This window comes from Trachurus japonicus, chromosome 17, assembly GCF_045865225.1.
Source record: "Trachurus japonicus isolate A0001 chromosome 17, Traja_1.0".
Classification (NCBI taxonomy): domain Eukaryota; kingdom Metazoa; phylum Chordata; class Actinopteri; order Carangiformes; family Carangidae; genus Trachurus; species Trachurus japonicus.
The window spans coordinates 32,380,067-32,396,335 of NC_140923.1; the positions used below are offsets into that span (position 1 = coordinate 32,380,067).

Sequence of the window (16,269 nt, forward strand, 5' to 3'; positions counted from 1 at the left end):
AGAAGAACATGTGTGTTTTACATATTTAGGGCTGTTTTTCTTTATTTTCTATCACGTAAGCTGGTGTTATTTTTCACTTTTCACTCAAGATGCAGCAAGATAAACAGTCTGGTTTAAATCTGGAGTAAAATTCCCAGATTACTCAGGTTTTCCGAGTCTGATTTACAGTATGATAAACGGAAACCCTGAACACTATAATGAGTTTCCTACATCATTTAAAAGTCAAGCAACAAAACATGTGGGAAATCCCGATACTGTCCATGATACTGCAACAAAATATAGTGAGATTCAAGTGCTGTGAAAGGAAACGGATTTAGATAGTACAGATTCATGGCTTTATATCAGAATATAACTGTACATTTTGTAGGTCTACACTTGTACTGTACCGAGAACGTGGCAATGTCACAAAATGTCATGAAAACATGAATCAATAACAAATATTTATTACATGTAACACACAAACTGAAGAAAACCCAAATGCTAAGAACACAGTCATAAACATCTACGCAGGATATTACAAGTGGACAACTGGCTATTTCATGTTGTAAAGCTTTGGACAAAGTGCAATTATTAAATATGTGCACCATTTATATTTTTTTAACAGTAACTTCAGAGAAAATAAGAGTGAAGAACACAAAGTGAAAATGCACCATAATACACAAAGTGAGCAAAAAGTTTAATCTGGATTATAATATATTTGCATTAGCACATGATAGTGTTTTATTTTCTCTACTGTGGAGGGTCAAATAAACATTTTCAAATAGTTGACAAAGAAAATCAATCTTCTTCACGCTATGAAATCCTACAGATAAACTGTACAGTTGAGGTTTTTCTGCGCCGACATTCCCAGCTTTAGCTGATGTGGCAATCAGAAGGCGTCAGCATATAGTGGTGGAGGAGGAAGCAGCTCCAGCTCTGTGAAGTCCACCTCTTGTTCACTGTCACACAAAACGAACAAACAAAAGAGAGAACACCGCAGTTCATGGAGTGAATGCCAAAGCACCTGAAGTACTTAGTGTGCTCCTCACACACCATGACAGTACTCGGCTAATACAAATAAAGATCAAGCTTCACTTGCTGATTAGAAAGAAACTCAACACTTACGGATATGGAGGCTCTTCAACAGCACACAAGAAGTCTGGATAAAGACAAGATACAAAGATGACATTAACTCTGAACTGCTGTCTGTGAAATATCCGACCCCGACACTCTGTCTCCAAGTTATTCGAAACAGATAAATGCTCCTCAAGTTATTTTCCATGAGACGCCAACCAGTGTTCAGACTGTAAAGTGACTTGTTAAGAGCTCTCCTCTGAGCTTCACCAGTATCAGTGAATGTGATAGAAGTGGTGACAACAGTGCAGTCATGGAAAAAACATAACTCTGTAAACTTACTTGGTGGGTCGTCACTGAGAATAGAGGACAAAATGAATAAAAGAAAAAGAAAACATTCATTCTATCAATAACATGGTTTTTGAATATGAAGACAGTGGTGCAACAAATAAAGTTATGATCAATAAAATAATTTCATGTAATGTAAAGAATACTTTACTTTGTGGGTGTTGCTCCTTCACCGTCAGTGACATCAACAAATTCATCTTTGTTGTGTTGAAAGAAGATGGCTAGCTTCTGGAGGGCTTCGTGTCTGGTCCTTCAAAGTTTAACATGAAACTGTTAGGAGTCATTTTACTGCTACTGTATATCTATTGTGTTTCATTCTTATCAATGAAGAACACTTGCACAATTCACTACAGTGACCCTGAAATAAATTCTACATTTAAATAGACAATCAGCAATTTCCTATTACATTTTGATGCTGCATTCGACAGGATGTTTTTCATTTTATACATTTGTTTGTTAACCTTCAATATGTTCCAGCATGAATAAAAAGACAAAAAGCCCCAAAAGGTCTCAACATCACTGATTTATGCACCTAAAGCAGTGTTGTATTTATTAGTACATGACCCCAGAAACACTCCCTAAAATGTTAGAGCCTGTTGAGCTTTCCTTCAAAGCCCCCTGAAGAGAATGTTAAAATCCTGTTATCATTTTGTGGCGCTCTCCGAGTCTTGCTACTCATGAAAAAATACAAAAGTATGCACTGCTAAGATCCTTGAAAAAGAGGTGGATGTAAAATGATTTATGTACTTAGGGGCTTACAAGAGAAACCTGCCAAGCTATCTGCTTTGACACCTGTGTGTTTGAGACTTACTGTGTGTGCAGGTCCTCCAGGTTGGCATCGCTCAGAGTGTGCTGGGCGCCGACATGGCCGCAAGCTGTCAAAACGAACACGTGAAGGGCAGAGGTTGGTCGGGTGGAGGAAGGGTGGGGGAGGGGGGGCGAGTTGTGCGAGGACAGTGAGACAGTGGGAGGGAGGGAGGAAATGGCATGGTAAAAGAGCACATCAAAGGCATGTTACTGTCTGCCATATGTCAGCGCATAACATAAACTAACCGCAGGCAGAGTTTGCATTTCCCTTTAAACCAGAGGGCTGGGTGGGGGGGCTACTGTTCTCTCAGCTTTTACTTTAAAAGAACTGGATGGACAGAAATTGTACTTACACAAATCAGACATGGTGGAAGTCTGCGGGGGAAAGCAACTATACAAACAGAAAAGAAAGAAAATAATTATATACACTGTGTACCACACAAATTCAATCATCTTCCAGAGGGAAAGACTGAAACAACTCTTATGTGGTCTACGGTTTCTGACATTCCTCGAAGAAACAGCACTTATCTAAAAGCCATGCTGAGCCCAGCAGAGGACAGTCAAACTTGTCAGACTTACTGGCTTTCGTTGGAGGGCGAGAGAGTCTCATCTTCACAGGCCCACTCCTCGCTGTCATCTGTGACTGTGGAAAAACAAATTAGTTTGATTAAGCACAGTGTGCTTGCTGATGATAGAGGTTTGGCAGGGAAGCAGCCAAAGCCCCTCGGCCTACATGGAATTCCTCCACAATCATATAAAAACACATTGCTGCCAAGCAGATGACAACTAGTTAAGTTATTCAGACCAGGCCTTTGGGCTGGTTTCCAGTTTGTGCACAGGTGAACTCTGTCAGTCAACAAGCCTGTGCATTATATCAACCAGTCACATTCCCAGTCCTGCCTTAACTAGACAGTGGATTTTTTTTGGGAAATGTTGAAGAAGCTAATGCAAAGTTTAGAGGTTAACAGTACAAGCACTCTTCATGCAGAGCCTTGTGACACTCACAGCTGCTTGTCAGCACAGGATGGCTGGAGGACCTGCAAAACAAAGAGCTAAAATTAATCATGATGCACACCGATGAACAAGCAAGCAAGGTCTTGGTTTTCGTTTTTTTAATTAAGACGTTAAATAAGTTTATCTGTGAGTGAGCCGGCACCTGCTGCTGATGCTGATGGTATCCAACTCCGGGTTTCCTCCTCGTCCTGCTGCCTGGGCCTTTTTGCCAAGTTCCAGCATTTCCTTGATATTTAGCTCCACATTCATGACTGAAATGTAGCCATCTGCAAAGCAAAACAAAACATAGTAGAGCATTAATTGAAAACACTGAGGATAATATATCACTGTGATGTAACTGTAACTAAGAGACCAATATACAGTAACTGTGTTGAAATAGCTTCGTATCAACAAGCAATCTTGTTTTTTTCCCCCTCAAATCCTGATATTAATTGAAAATATAAACTTCCTCTTTTAAATGGAGCAACATCATCAAAGTTAAACAATGTAGCAAAAACAATATGTCCAAACTCACATTTGTGGTTGGCGTCTCGAGCCAGCCACTTGCCTTTGGGGCAGTTGGTTGTGCGGATGATGCTGACCGTGTCCCCGCTCTTCACGGGGAGGTCGTTCTTGCGGACTTTACTGGCCACCATCACTTTGGCGTGGTACATAGGCTCCTCGTCGCCAGTCACCTAGGCGGTACACATTTAAGTCATGGGATGCTGTGGTTTACACCAATTTCAGCTAAGCAGTTCATTATGCACAATTCCAAGCAGGGGAATTGCTGGAAAATTACAACCTCAAACAGTTTACTGCCTGTTTATTGAGCTTCACTGTGATACCATGACAACAACAGAGCAGAGAAAATACAGCTCTATGAGAAGTAATTATTATCCTCAAGGTAATACGATTGCCTAACATACCTTGAACTTCTTTTTCATTTCATTTTCCTTCTTCTCCCTTTCTTTTTGCTCCTTTTTCTCCTTCTCCAGTCGCTGCTTCTCCCTCTTCTTCTGCTCTTTAAAGTCGGCAGTGTTGGGACTGTGACGGTCCTTACTGCAAACAAATGGGACTGTTCAGTGGCTAAAAAAAGCCAAGATTATTTTCTGTAAAGATTTGATTCACATCCGAAAATATAAAGAGGTATAAGCCAGTCAAAAAACACAGCATGAGATCTCAATGTGAAAACAGGGATGGCGGGTTTGTTTTTAAATCACATCAGTGACAGACAGGTGACGTGTCTAACATACCTGTGGACATGATTATGGGCCGAATGAGCATGTTCTCCTGATACACTACCCCTGCAGTTTGATTACCACAGGGAGAGAAAATCAATGGCTGTCTTCCATCTGGCAAAAATCAATCTCAATGAAAAAACAAAGGACGTGTATGTTGGGAGGAAGAAAAAAAAAGGAAACAAAAAAGACATACCACGGATGCCGTGGCCACATGTTACACGCCTCCTCCTTCTTGAAATAAACACAGATGATTTTTAATTTACAACAGATGATTGTCAAAAGAGTGAAATATATAATAACGATAATAATGAATATTAACTTTGCTGTTCTCTTATTATTCACTAAGATGATTGTAAACTCAATTGGATTTAAATAGGAGATACCATAGGGTGTTTGTCAGCATAAGGATCTGTTAAAAAAAAAAGAAGAAAAAAAAAATTGAACACGGGTGTCAGATGGAGAGAATTCATTAAATGAGAATAAAACAGTGCATTGTGAAAACATTCTTACTCTTCAGACCAGCTTTACGTTTACGAGAGTTCTGGCCCAAGATGTATTTGTTGATGTTTTCAACATCCTCGTAAATGTTATCACACGTTTCATAGTAACTGTCCTGTTGAGACACACTGGAAGGGAGCAAATCAATCAAATGTGTGATTTGAAAAAAACAAACAATTGCGTTGGTGCTTGGCAAAAACAAAACTCACCTTGAATGTGTCTGAATGCCACTATTCAGCTCTGTGTGACTATTTAGCTCTGTTTCCTCTGGGAAAGAGTGGCACTCAGCACCTCCCAGATCAGTCTCATCAGCTTGAGAGTTAGAGGGAGGATCTACGGCCGCCTCTTCACTCTGAGACCACAGCTCTGGTGCAGCAGCCTCTGGGAACTCTGAGAGGTTTATTGGTTCAGGGAAGCTGGCTGGATCAAGGGGTATTATGTTTGGACTGCCAAGGTTCAGATCTTGGATGATACAGCTCGCACTGGGCTCTGACGGCTCACACACTGACAAATCAGGTTGGGAAGACTTAAAATCTGTGACCCCAAAGTCAACTGGTGCAGGAAGGTCAGTGCTGACAAAGTCCAAAGCCTCCAGTTCGAGCACAGCAATATCAACAGCTTCTCCCTCTGCTGTCTCCACCTCTGAATTCTCAAACTCTGGAAACTCTGGAAACTCTGGAGCATCCAGCACAGGGTTGGAGATGGATGGGAGCTCAGATTCTGGCTCAGGCTCTTCACTTGGTGCTTGGCTAAGGCCGGGTGACACCTCTATAAAAAGAAACAAATCAGCACTTGAGCAGATGTTCATCTATCCCACAAATAAGAATAATGTAAACTGCAGCTCAGCTAAAACACAGCCATTGATCTCCAAGTAAAACACACATTCTTGCCTTTTTTATCCTTCTGTGTGTGGCCACAAAATCAGACAGGCAGAAATGAAATAAAGCAAAGCTAGGGGAAATGGAAAACAGAAAGGAATAAAAAACAAAAGCAAGTTCACATACAGTACCATGGACTGTGGGTAGATGGAAACGGCTGAGATCTACTAATGGAGGTCTGGGGGGCTTTGCTGGCGGCGGCCCCAGCGACCTCAGGTCAGATAGAGGTTTCTTTGCAGGAGCTGAAGGTAGATGAGGTTCACCTTTCCTCTCAGCTTGACCCCGGCCAAACTGCTTAGTCAATGCAGACTCTAGCCATTGGGAAAAACAATACAACAACAATCACACACCAATTAAAAAAAAAACCCTTGTCTGAATTAAGATGATTTTTTTTTTTTTTATCATTGATTATAACTTACTGAGGGCAGTATTGTTAGCTTTGAAGAAAGGCCGGGCTGAAATACAAGCCAGGTGTGGAAGACAGACCGGTGGGGGCATAGACGGGTCAGACTCAACACTATGGGAGCTCTTTGGTGGTGAAGGGAACGCCTTGTCTCTTGAGGTGTAGTCAGGGGAACGCAAGCTCTTGGGTTTTGTGGACAACAACATCTGTCTGCATGAGAACTTTTTCTTGGCCCTCTCCAAGGTGCTCATAATCCTGCTGTCAGAGTCGACACTTGTCTCTGCAGCAGGAGGGGTGATCGGCCTATCTGGGCTCGAGAGGGGGCACTCAGCAGTCGATCGGTCACTTTGGAGCAAAATCCCATCTTCTGTGGTTTGTTTTTCCACCGGGTGCAACTCACCAGGAGCACTGGAAGGTCTCGTGGTCAGATCAGCATAAGTGGGCTCCTCTCCATTTTCTCCGCTGACTTTTGATGCTTTGGCCGACTTAAAAGGAAGCAGCAGACCCTTCTTCTTGATTTTAGCTTGTGGCGGGACTTCTTTTCCTGGCTCTGGTTGCAGTTTGTGCTCCTTTCTAACTGGTGGTTCCATCTTCTGCTCTTTTACAGGCTGGACAGGAAGCACCAGGGGCATGTGTCGCTCTTTAAGGGATTGCCTCGTTGTGCTGTCTCCATTAGCGGGCTGAGATGAGGGGGACGTCTGCTGGAGTTGCGGTGGAAAGGAAATTGGTCGCTTGCCTCCAGATGCCCGCAGCTCATCTCTGAAGATGACCCGGGGAACCACTGGTGTCTTATTTTCCACGGCATCATTAATACTGCTGACCACGGAACAGCAGTGACCGCCGGGAGGTGGGAGGTGTCTGGGTTTCTCTGCAACAGCTGGTCGTCCGGTTTTACATTGAGCCAGAAGAGCCTCTTCCTGAAACTTGGCCCTCAGAGCTTTGAAGTTGATTGGCCCCTCCATAAAGATAGGAAATAATTAAATTAATAGAAATGGCTTAAAGTTACTTCTTGGGAGTCAAAACCTACATTTTATTTAAAGGTGGATTTAGAAAAAAACTGTTTCATTTACTACTTAGTGCAGACTTATCATGCTGCTTTAAACTTAATCCAGAAATCTGCTACAGTTGCAAAAATGTGTCAATTCATTGATAAGATGCTAAGCAGAAAATTGATCACCAAAACTTTAAATACTAGAAACTAAACTGTCTATATGGCCAAATGATACAGTTACAAGATCATGTTAAACTTGGTGGATAGAGCTTTAATTATGCTCCAGTATTAAGAACAAGCATAAATAACATTAAGTCATGAATGTTAATGGCACAGAATTAAACACATCCAAAACACACTGCATTAAACATGATGTGTTTTAGCTGGTGCAGGGCAGGGTAACAGGGCTAACTTTAGCTAACGTTAGTCTTTTGACAGACCTCCAGCTAAACAGTTACCAAGAAAACTCTTTCAGCTTTACCTCTGCCATTGTAGCTCGGCTTGTTCATCACTGTTCAGAACTGTGCATTAGAAAAACCGTCGAAACTTTGGTGACGATTTACAGGAGATGAATCCGAGCAACCTGTTGGCTAATCCGATGCTAATACAAACAATTTGAAAGCACCGCTGTGAGTGACGCACCTGCGTGCTGCGCGTAACCTGCGTGTGCCCGCCTACCCTACGAGCGCGTTCACGTTTGTTTCAATCAAAGACTCCTAGAGCCACTTGGCGATTGTTGGGCTTCTACTACCACTCATCATAATCCCTAAATTTAGCAAAAATGATTATTTAGCGGGGACTAATTTCTCTTTGTGGTTGTTTGTGGCAGAAGGAAATCAATTGTGTTTTAGGTTGCTTTCCTGGCAGCCTATGTTTACATATTGAGACACAGACACCATATCTGAAAAAGGGGGGTTGCAGATCAAAGAAAAAAAATCTGTTTGCTCTTGATCAATCATTCACTGTGTTTGGTCAACAGTGCTGTGGTAGAGCTCCCCAGAGGACAGCTGCATTGTGATGTGCCAGTTTAATGTTCAAGAGTAACGACTCATTTTCAGCATGAGGCTGTTAGTTCATATAGTACCGGTAGTACTCCTGGGTTTATGTGCACTGCATCTGTTCATCAGTTGTACTGTGGATGCATCCAGGAGGCCATGGACAACTTCTGACGAGAGGTGCAGTATATCTTCACTACTTTTAATATCTCCTGGAAAGCACTTTGAAAACACATCATCAGCAGAGGGTTTAGATCTGGAATTGAAATGATAATGGTTTGTTTTGGGGGGCAGGGAGGCCAAGGCAAGGATGGCCAGGAATATAAACAGACCTGCGCCTATCGACTGTATGATGGGGAGATGGAATCCTTGGACTCCTTGTAACGACTGCACAGACATACAGGTAACAGTGTTTATTTGTTGGCTTGCTTGTTTGTTTTCATTGAATTACACAAAAAATATCATTATAAGAGGCTGGACAGTTCTTGTCAGGTAGCTCAGATCAATAAGTCCAAAGGGAGCTGTTATTATCCCAAATCAGCACTCCTGCTCCTTTGTCAGTTCTAATGATACTGTAGCCTACTACATTTTAGGTTTTTCCACAAACTCCACCAAATATTACATAGCTAGCCTATTGTAGACATCTATTTACATGATTTTGAATTTGAACTCAAGGACTGCAGCATAGTAGGCCTACCGGTACATACCAGTACCAGTAGGGAATGTTTTCTGTGTGAGCCTAAAGCTCACTGATGGTAACAGAATGAATTTTCAACTTTGCCTTAGTACCGTTTCCGACCCTTGGAGAAACCCTCACAGTTTGGGGGCACAGCATGCGGTGATTTGTGGGAGAGGCGGCAGTGCCCAGCACCAAGGGCACAGTGTATGGTGCCAGATTACTGTGAAGAGACCTTCACCTGCGCAGAGAGCGGCAAGTCCCATCAACAACCACTCAGACTGTGTGTTGTTGTTGTTTTTGATGTGAGCAATACGGAGGTCATACTGTATGTTCATGTTTTCGCAGGGCGCTGTATCAGTCAGTCACTTCGCTGTAATGGAGAAGATGACTGTGTTGATGGTTCTGATGAGGCAAACTGTGAAACTGTCAATCGGAGAAACGACAAGTGTTCCACTCTAATGTCAATCCCTGGTGCTGACCGTGGCACTCAGGGGTAGGTAGCTATTACTGTTGTTATTGTTTTATTCATTTTATTTAGTCTATATAATTGAAATAAAAATGTAAAGCCATGCTTAAGTACAAAAAAAAAATCAATTTGGAAAATTATTTTTAACAATGGGAAAATCCTTCTTTTTTTTTGCTCAGAAAATATTCCTAGAAATACTGGTAATGCCTGGCACATAATTCTAATTAGGCAAAATATATTCATGTAATATTCATGTTCAGTAGCTACTAATGTCAGTCACTTCCTGTGCAAGGCTAAGCTAACCGGATGCTGACTGTAGTTCACTTACTATGCAAACACAAGAGTGGAGAAATCCTACCATCTACTGTAAATCTTGATATTGTCAAATCTTTGTTCCTTCAATGACCAACTGGAATTCTTCTTTGCCTAGGTACAATATCTTGACTGGAGAATTTATGGATTATGTACTTGACTATAAGTACTATGGAGGAAAGTGTGAATATGTCTATAATGGTGACTGGAGGAAATTCACCTACGAATCATTCTGTGAGAATCTAGGTTTCAATGATCTAGACAAAAACTACCGGAAACCTTATAATTATCATACCTACCGTTTTGTGGTAAGATTTTTTTTTTTTTAAAGAACCTTCATAATTGGGCTGTTAAAACTGGGATATTTTGTCATAAAGTTCATCTGTCACAGGCTCAAGCTAGATCAGAGGGCTCTCATGAATACTATGAAGATATGGCCAGTATGCTGAAGGCAAGGGAAACCTTCAATTCTGCCAACGGGGGTGTCACGATCGGGATCTCCTTAGTGGAGTTTGGCGCCAGTGGAAAGACAGAGGAGAAGTTTCTCAAGAACATTACAAGATATCAAAGCCAGGTAAAAATCCAGAGACGCACATACTGACATGTTTTACAAGATAACAGATGCACTTAGTTTTATTGTTTGTTTTTGGTCTAATACAGGTTCTGCTAAATAATTTGTCGGAAGACTGGGCACATTGTATCGTGATTTATTTACTCAGCTAAAACCCTTGCTAGAAAATAGTCTGACTGGGTTTGGTTAGCGAAGAGTAACTGTCTAAATGCAGAAATGATGGTTTTGCGTGTGTGTTCCCTGTTGTCTCACCTACTGATCCATGGTCGGTGCTGTGAGCTGATGAGAGCACAAAGGGCGTTGACACATTTCCTTGTAGGTGATGATCAAATTTGCACACACCTTTATACACACAAACCTTTAGTAGATCAAGCCCATAGCTTAGAAACAAAATGTAGGGATCTTTATCGTAAATAAGCCCGATTCTCTTGACCATCTCCTAGGTGTATCTCAATATTTAAATGTTAGATAATGGCATGCTAAAATAGCATTGAACTCTAACCTCAGCAAAGAAAACAAGTACATGCATTACTCAAAACTGTGAACTCCTTTATACAGTCTCTATATCTTTGACAAAAAACAAGGCTGAGATACATATCAGTGATATTACCTGCAGCTTTACTCATGATTCATGATGTAAGTATTTCACTATCTTCTTTTGTTTTGTTTTGTTTTGTTTTTTTGTCCTCAGGACAAAGGGTATATTAGGCTTTGGTCCAAAGTCCAAACAGCCCATTTCAAGATGAGAAGCAGTAAACTAATGCTTCATGAAGATTTCTACACTGCACTCATGGATCTCCCCGAGCAGTATGACTTTGGGATGTACTACCGGTTCTTTGACCAATATGGCACCCACTATGTCACTGAGGGCACTATGGGAGGAAGCCTCGAATATGTTGCAGTTATCAACAAAACCGCCATGGCAGAATCAGGTACTGTGGGAAGTTTGGTAATCTAACTGGAAATGTAACATGAAGTAACATAAAGTAACTTTTGTGCATCTCTTTTCCCAAACTATGCAGAAATTAACGCGGAAGAAACTGAGCTTTGCCTCGGTGCCTCTATTGGTTTAGGCAAAACATTTTCAGGAGTATTTGTAGGTGGTAAACTGAGTCCGAGACACTGCGGTAAAGGCGGATCCTACAGTGAAGGTAAGACATTGAAATACAACTGGTAGAAAATCCTCACCACTCAGACAGAGGCTTCATTTGAAACTGTTGGCTAATTTGTTTTGCTTTTCAAACATAGACAGGGACGCTGACTCTTCTTCGATTGAGGACATTATTACTCTGGTAAAGGGAGGAAACCTTTACAGCACTAGTGGGGTGTTAGCTATCCAGAACCCAGAAACCTACAGGAAATGGGGAACCTCTCTCAAATACAACCCAACAGTCATTGAATATGAGGTGATGTCATTTTACATATTTTTTACATTCTCACCCAGTGTTGCTCATAATGACTTTTTTTTTTTTTTTTTTTTACAATGTGGTCATCTTAAAGGGACAACGAGGAGTTTCTATTTGGTTATAAAAATGTCTCACGTTAATGTGGATGAATCTACGCTACCCACACTTGTTAATGGGCCCATTTTCGATAAATATATCGTTTTGTCTCTATCATTATTTTTGTTCTTCTTGTTCTTTACTTTCGGTTTCGTGGCGAGTCATGAGAATAACGCCGCCGAATCGCCGTTTATGGTCAGAACTACGACAGTATGTGATCGTCTTCGAACCTCTGACTTTAATTCTTGATGAATGAAAACATGAGTCTGTCTTGCGCCGGTCAAAGAATTTCACGGTGCGCGCAGAGGCTCATAAATGTAGTGTGAAAACGCTTCGCTTTTCCAAAACTCCTCGTTGTCCCTTTAAAAAAACTTCTCTCTTTCTCCTGTTCCTCTCTGTCCTTCCTCCCCTTTCACCCAGATCATGCCAATCCATGAGCTAGTGCGCCTCAGCACAGCCGCTGATCATGTGGGTGAGAGACTGGCCAACTTGCAGAAGGGCATGGATGAGTACACGCGGGAGTTCAACCCCTGTCGCTGCGCCCCCTGCAAACACGATGGGGTCCCCGTCTTCTCGGGTGCCTCCTGTAGCTGTATCTGTAAGTCCGGCTTCTTTGGACAAGCCTGTGAACAGACTCACAGAGGAGGTGAGATGTTGTGACAAATAGTTGTCTTCTTACACAACTAGTAGATAAAACAAACCACCATTAAAGGACAATTCCGGGAAAATTCAACTCGGGGGTGTATTTTCCTAACATTTTAAGTCTAAAAGAAGGAATCTGAAGATTTTCAGTTTAATTGCTCCTGTTTTGCGGTAGCTGCGTCTGTCCCCGCATCGCCACGGCAGCAATGAATGGGAGCGGATGTAAGTTCCGCTGCTTAGGCTGTTTGCATCCCTCAAAGCCGCAACTTTTTTCCACAGACAGCGTCAGATGGCGACTCAAACATGCACCGAGAAGTTTATTTACTTCAAGCAAGCTGACATGTTTGTAAAAGTCAATCTAATTCAAAGTCTCCCGGAGTCTCGCGCGAGACCCAAGTTGCCATGCGCGGTGTGTTCAGGTGCAGTGGGAAAAGCTACCGTTTGTGTCATAAACACAGGAATATCAACTCTTGACTTGCTTCAAGTAAAAAAAACTTCTCGGCGCATGTTTGAGTAGCCACCTGACGCTGTCTGTGGAAAAAAATGCAAGTCAAGAGTTGATATTCCTGTGTTTATGACACGGTGGCTCCGACTGCACCTGAACACACCAAGCACGGCAACTTGGGTCTCGCGCAAGACTCTGGGAGACTTTGAATTAGATCTAGTTTTACAAACATGTCGGCTTGCTTGAAGTAAATAAACTTCTCGGTGCATGTTTGAGTAGCCATCTGACGCTGTCTGTGGAAAAAAAGTTGCGGCTTTGAGGGCTGTAAACAGCCTAAACAGCGGAACTTACATCCGCTCCCATTCATTGCTGCCGTGGTGATGCGGGGACAGACGCAACTACAGCAAAACAGGAGCGATTAAACTGAAAATCTTCAGATTCCTTCTTTTAGACGTAAAATGTTAGGAAAATACACCCCCGAGTTGAATTTGCCCGGAATTGTCCTTTCACAGAACATGACTTTCCATGTTGAGCAGATGGCTCCTGTCAGCACTCTGAGCTCATGTACCAGTCCTACAAAGGCAAAGTGCAGTATCTGCATTTTTTTTGACCAATCAAAAGTGTGGCATATTCTCTTCAATCTGGCAGAATTTGATATTGGTACTGCTAAAATTTCCAGAGTTATTGGGCTTTTTATTTTGCTGTCCATCCAAAAAAGCACTGTGCAACCAAGGCAAAGTACTGTACTCCCTACATTCTATAATTTATTCTTAAATTCCAGTGGAGTAAAACCAAGGCAAAATGCAGTATCTGTAGCTAATGTCAAGCCAAAGTGCAGTATCTGCCATAAAACTGTCAAAATTGGTCACAAAATATGCCATAAAATGGTCAAAATTGGTCAGAAAGACAAACTACAAAATACATTTAATTTAGTCCACCTTTATCTAATCAATTATAGACTTGGTAGTTATTCATAATTTGATGCTTAAACCTGACAATGAAAAACACAAAAAGCTGTTTTTCTCAGTTTGGCATTTTTACAGATACTGCACTTTGCCTGAGTGTCCTTCATTTCTTTACCAGAAGCCCATTCATATGTGGAATCAGTTAGCACTCTGATGTCTATTGATGTCAAGGACTGTGAGCACCCGTTGGCACATTAGCATTGTGATCAAATAGCATCGGGAAATGTGACCCAAACCTTCTAACATGGCACAGTCATGTAATCTTATTGCACGTTAACAGTACTGTATGTGTCATGATACAGTCAGACAGTAACTTGAAATAAATAACCAAACCATCTGTTGGTTGAAGTGGTTGAAGTGTTCACTCATGTCCACATGGAACGATGACTGTCATGCAACACAGTTTGCAGAGTATTGACTATTACAGTAAGAGAGCTTGTACCCTTTTCAGTAACAACTTATCTCTCATCTTGTGTTCATTGAGATGTCTACTCCAGCTCTGTATGAACAATTTATCTCTGCTATTCCTATTTCTATGTGTCTTTGTCACTCTCATGCATGGAAGTGTTTTGCACAGAACTACGTATATTTCATCAATCTTCCAAAAAAAAACCATCTTCACCAACTCAGGTGAGCGCAATGCCAGCACAGTCCTGGCACCCTGAATGACAGGCACAGAGTGGACTTGTAAAGAGACAGACAAGGAGAGGAATTGAATGGATATTGTTCCACCACTACCGGTGTGGTGGGGGTTCTCTTGACTAGTCTGACTGACTGTGACAGATGAATGCAGAGCTATTTGTTTTTGGCAGTGAGAGAGAGCGAGACAGAGTGTGGCACAGAGGGGAGCTTTAGTGTTAAGGAGTGTTTCAATGTGGTGGTGTGTGTAGCTTTACAATGAAAAACTGTGATTTTACCCATTTGAAATAGAAATCAAGATGTGGCGCTAGGTGCTGATATAGTGTCAGGCTGCCACAAAAGAAATATCTATGGGGATTTGCTGGATGTGGTGGTGAACATCTGAGGCAGTCCCACACTGTCACATCCACTGCAACAGCTCCACACCTCAGTGGAAAAATGGAGAGTGGCACTCTGCCATTACAACCAGTATGTAGTCCAATGGGGTTTGCATGAAACACATTATTTCTGTTGTCAGGATAGTCAGGTAATAGACTGGTGTTTTAGCTGATGAGGGCAGTGAAGTTAAAGGATCTTGATAATCATTAGAATTGATCCATGTGGCTCCATGTCCAGTCCAGTTTCATAGCAATCATCCGTTGTATAGACATTCAGATGTTTCACTCTGGACTATATAAGTCAAATGGTTGTGTAGAAATTATGTAAGAAGATCACAGACTTAAAATGATTTCGAGTACTATACTTGATGTCAACCTAATAGTTATTGAGATATTTAGTTTGGGGCAAAACTAAGCGTTTCCATCCCTATAAACACAGTGCTAGTCTGGCTCAAATATAGACTAATCAGCAGTTCTACCCTACCAAATATCACAGAAAATAGTCCCCCTCCGTGTTATATTACTGATTTATAACCTTTTATGCCCAGCTGTTAAATTTATAATGTGTTTTGCATTGGTGAATTGTCATAATATTGGCCAGCTCAATGTTGTGCAGTAAAATATAAACCTCTACTTAAGGTGCCTGTTTGGGTCAGAGGATGTGATGGAGTAATGGCAGGGTTTCCACTTCCATGACTTAAGATCAAAATAAAACTCTGCCATTTGTAACTCCACAGATGTCAAGACAGATGGGTCGTGGTCTTGCTGGGCGGCCTGGTCAGAGTGCGCGTCAACGAGTCAGACCAGGAGAAGAACCTGTAATAATCCCGCACCTGAAAAGGGCGGAGCAAACTGTGTTGGCTCCTCATCCCAGACGCGACGTTGTTAAAGTTTGGTCCTGTTCTCTAAAGATGCTGTTGGTGCTAAGTGAGCACAGCAGTTTATTTTGTCAGAGCCTTCAAAAATACAATCTGCCTTTCCCAGGTCACACTGTATAACTTACTGTATATCCACGTAGTAATAAATGTGTGTTGTGCAGGCTTTTTTTGTGTGTCAGTATTTTGTTTTATCAAAACATTTTTTTTACTGCACGAGTAAAACTGCCATTTAAGTTGTGTAAGACAGTTTGTAAATATGAATTTTAAATTTGATTAACAAGCTGAATCCTATGGAAGAGTATTAGGGCCACTTATGAAAAAAGAAATGAGAGGAGGAAAAAGTTGAAATTAGAAAATTAGAAAACATGTTATATCAATTAAAGCAGAAGTAAGCGATCCGGTCGTTTTTGCTAACTTCTTGTCAGCTGATGGAGTTAGCAGTCCCCGCCCTCGTCCCTACGTCACCACATTCACGCGCATCCCTTGGCTGCACACACAGAGAGGACCGCCCCTTTATGCCGCTCTCTCTCCTCATTGGATGAAGGTTGTAGGATACAAGTTTTCTCCTCGGCTTACAGCAGAGCAG

General features: G+C 41.7%; 2 protein-coding genes across 4 annotated transcripts; one reads left to right on the forward strand and one right to left on the reverse strand.

The window, feature by feature from the left end:
• Positions 1-434: 434 nt before the first annotated feature.
• LOC146971118 (uncharacterized) lies at positions 435-7,879 on the reverse strand. Of its 2 annotated transcripts, XM_085805184.1 has the most exons (19): positions 7,694-7,879; positions 6,238-7,177; positions 5,950-6,129; positions 5,150-5,708; positions 4,953-5,068; positions 4,826-4,851; positions 4,636-4,673; positions 4,455-4,505; positions 4,128-4,260; positions 3,737-3,896; positions 3,365-3,488; positions 3,214-3,245; positions 2,788-2,851; positions 2,562-2,599; positions 2,213-2,276; positions 1,553-1,651; positions 1,396-1,409; positions 1,105-1,138; positions 435-938 (listed from the first exon to the last, which is right to left on the reverse strand). In XM_085805184.1, exons 1-19 carry the CDS (start codon positions 7,700-7,702, stop codon positions 869-871), a joined length of 2,751 nt encoding a protein of 916 aa, XP_085661310.1. In that variant the 5' UTR covers positions 7,703-7,879; the 3' UTR covers positions 435-868. The 2 variants fall into 2 exon arrangements, with proteins under 2 accessions (XP_085661310.1, XP_085661311.1); XM_085805185.1 differs by lacking the exon at positions 1,396-1,409.
• Positions 7,880-8,214: 335 nt separating this feature from the next.
• c8a (complement component 8, alpha polypeptide) lies at positions 8,215-15,846 on the forward strand. Of its 2 annotated transcripts, XM_085805187.1 has the most exons (12): positions 8,215-8,387; positions 8,502-8,610; positions 8,994-9,138; positions 9,232-9,379; positions 9,783-9,972; positions 10,056-10,238; positions 10,927-11,167; positions 11,258-11,386; positions 11,484-11,641; positions 12,158-12,383; positions 15,543-15,705; positions 15,761-15,846. In XM_085805187.1, the coding sequence occupies exons 1-11, from the start codon at positions 8,272-8,274 to the stop codon at positions 15,692-15,694; spliced, it is 1,797 nt and encodes a 598-aa protein (XP_085661313.1). In that variant the 5' UTR covers positions 8,215-8,271; the 3' UTR covers positions 15,695-15,705; positions 15,761-15,846. The 2 variants fall into 2 exon arrangements, with proteins under 2 accessions (XP_085661313.1, XP_085661312.1); XM_085805186.1 differs by having other exon boundaries at positions 15,543-15,846.
• The last annotated feature ends 423 nt before the right edge of the window (positions 15,847-16,269 follow it).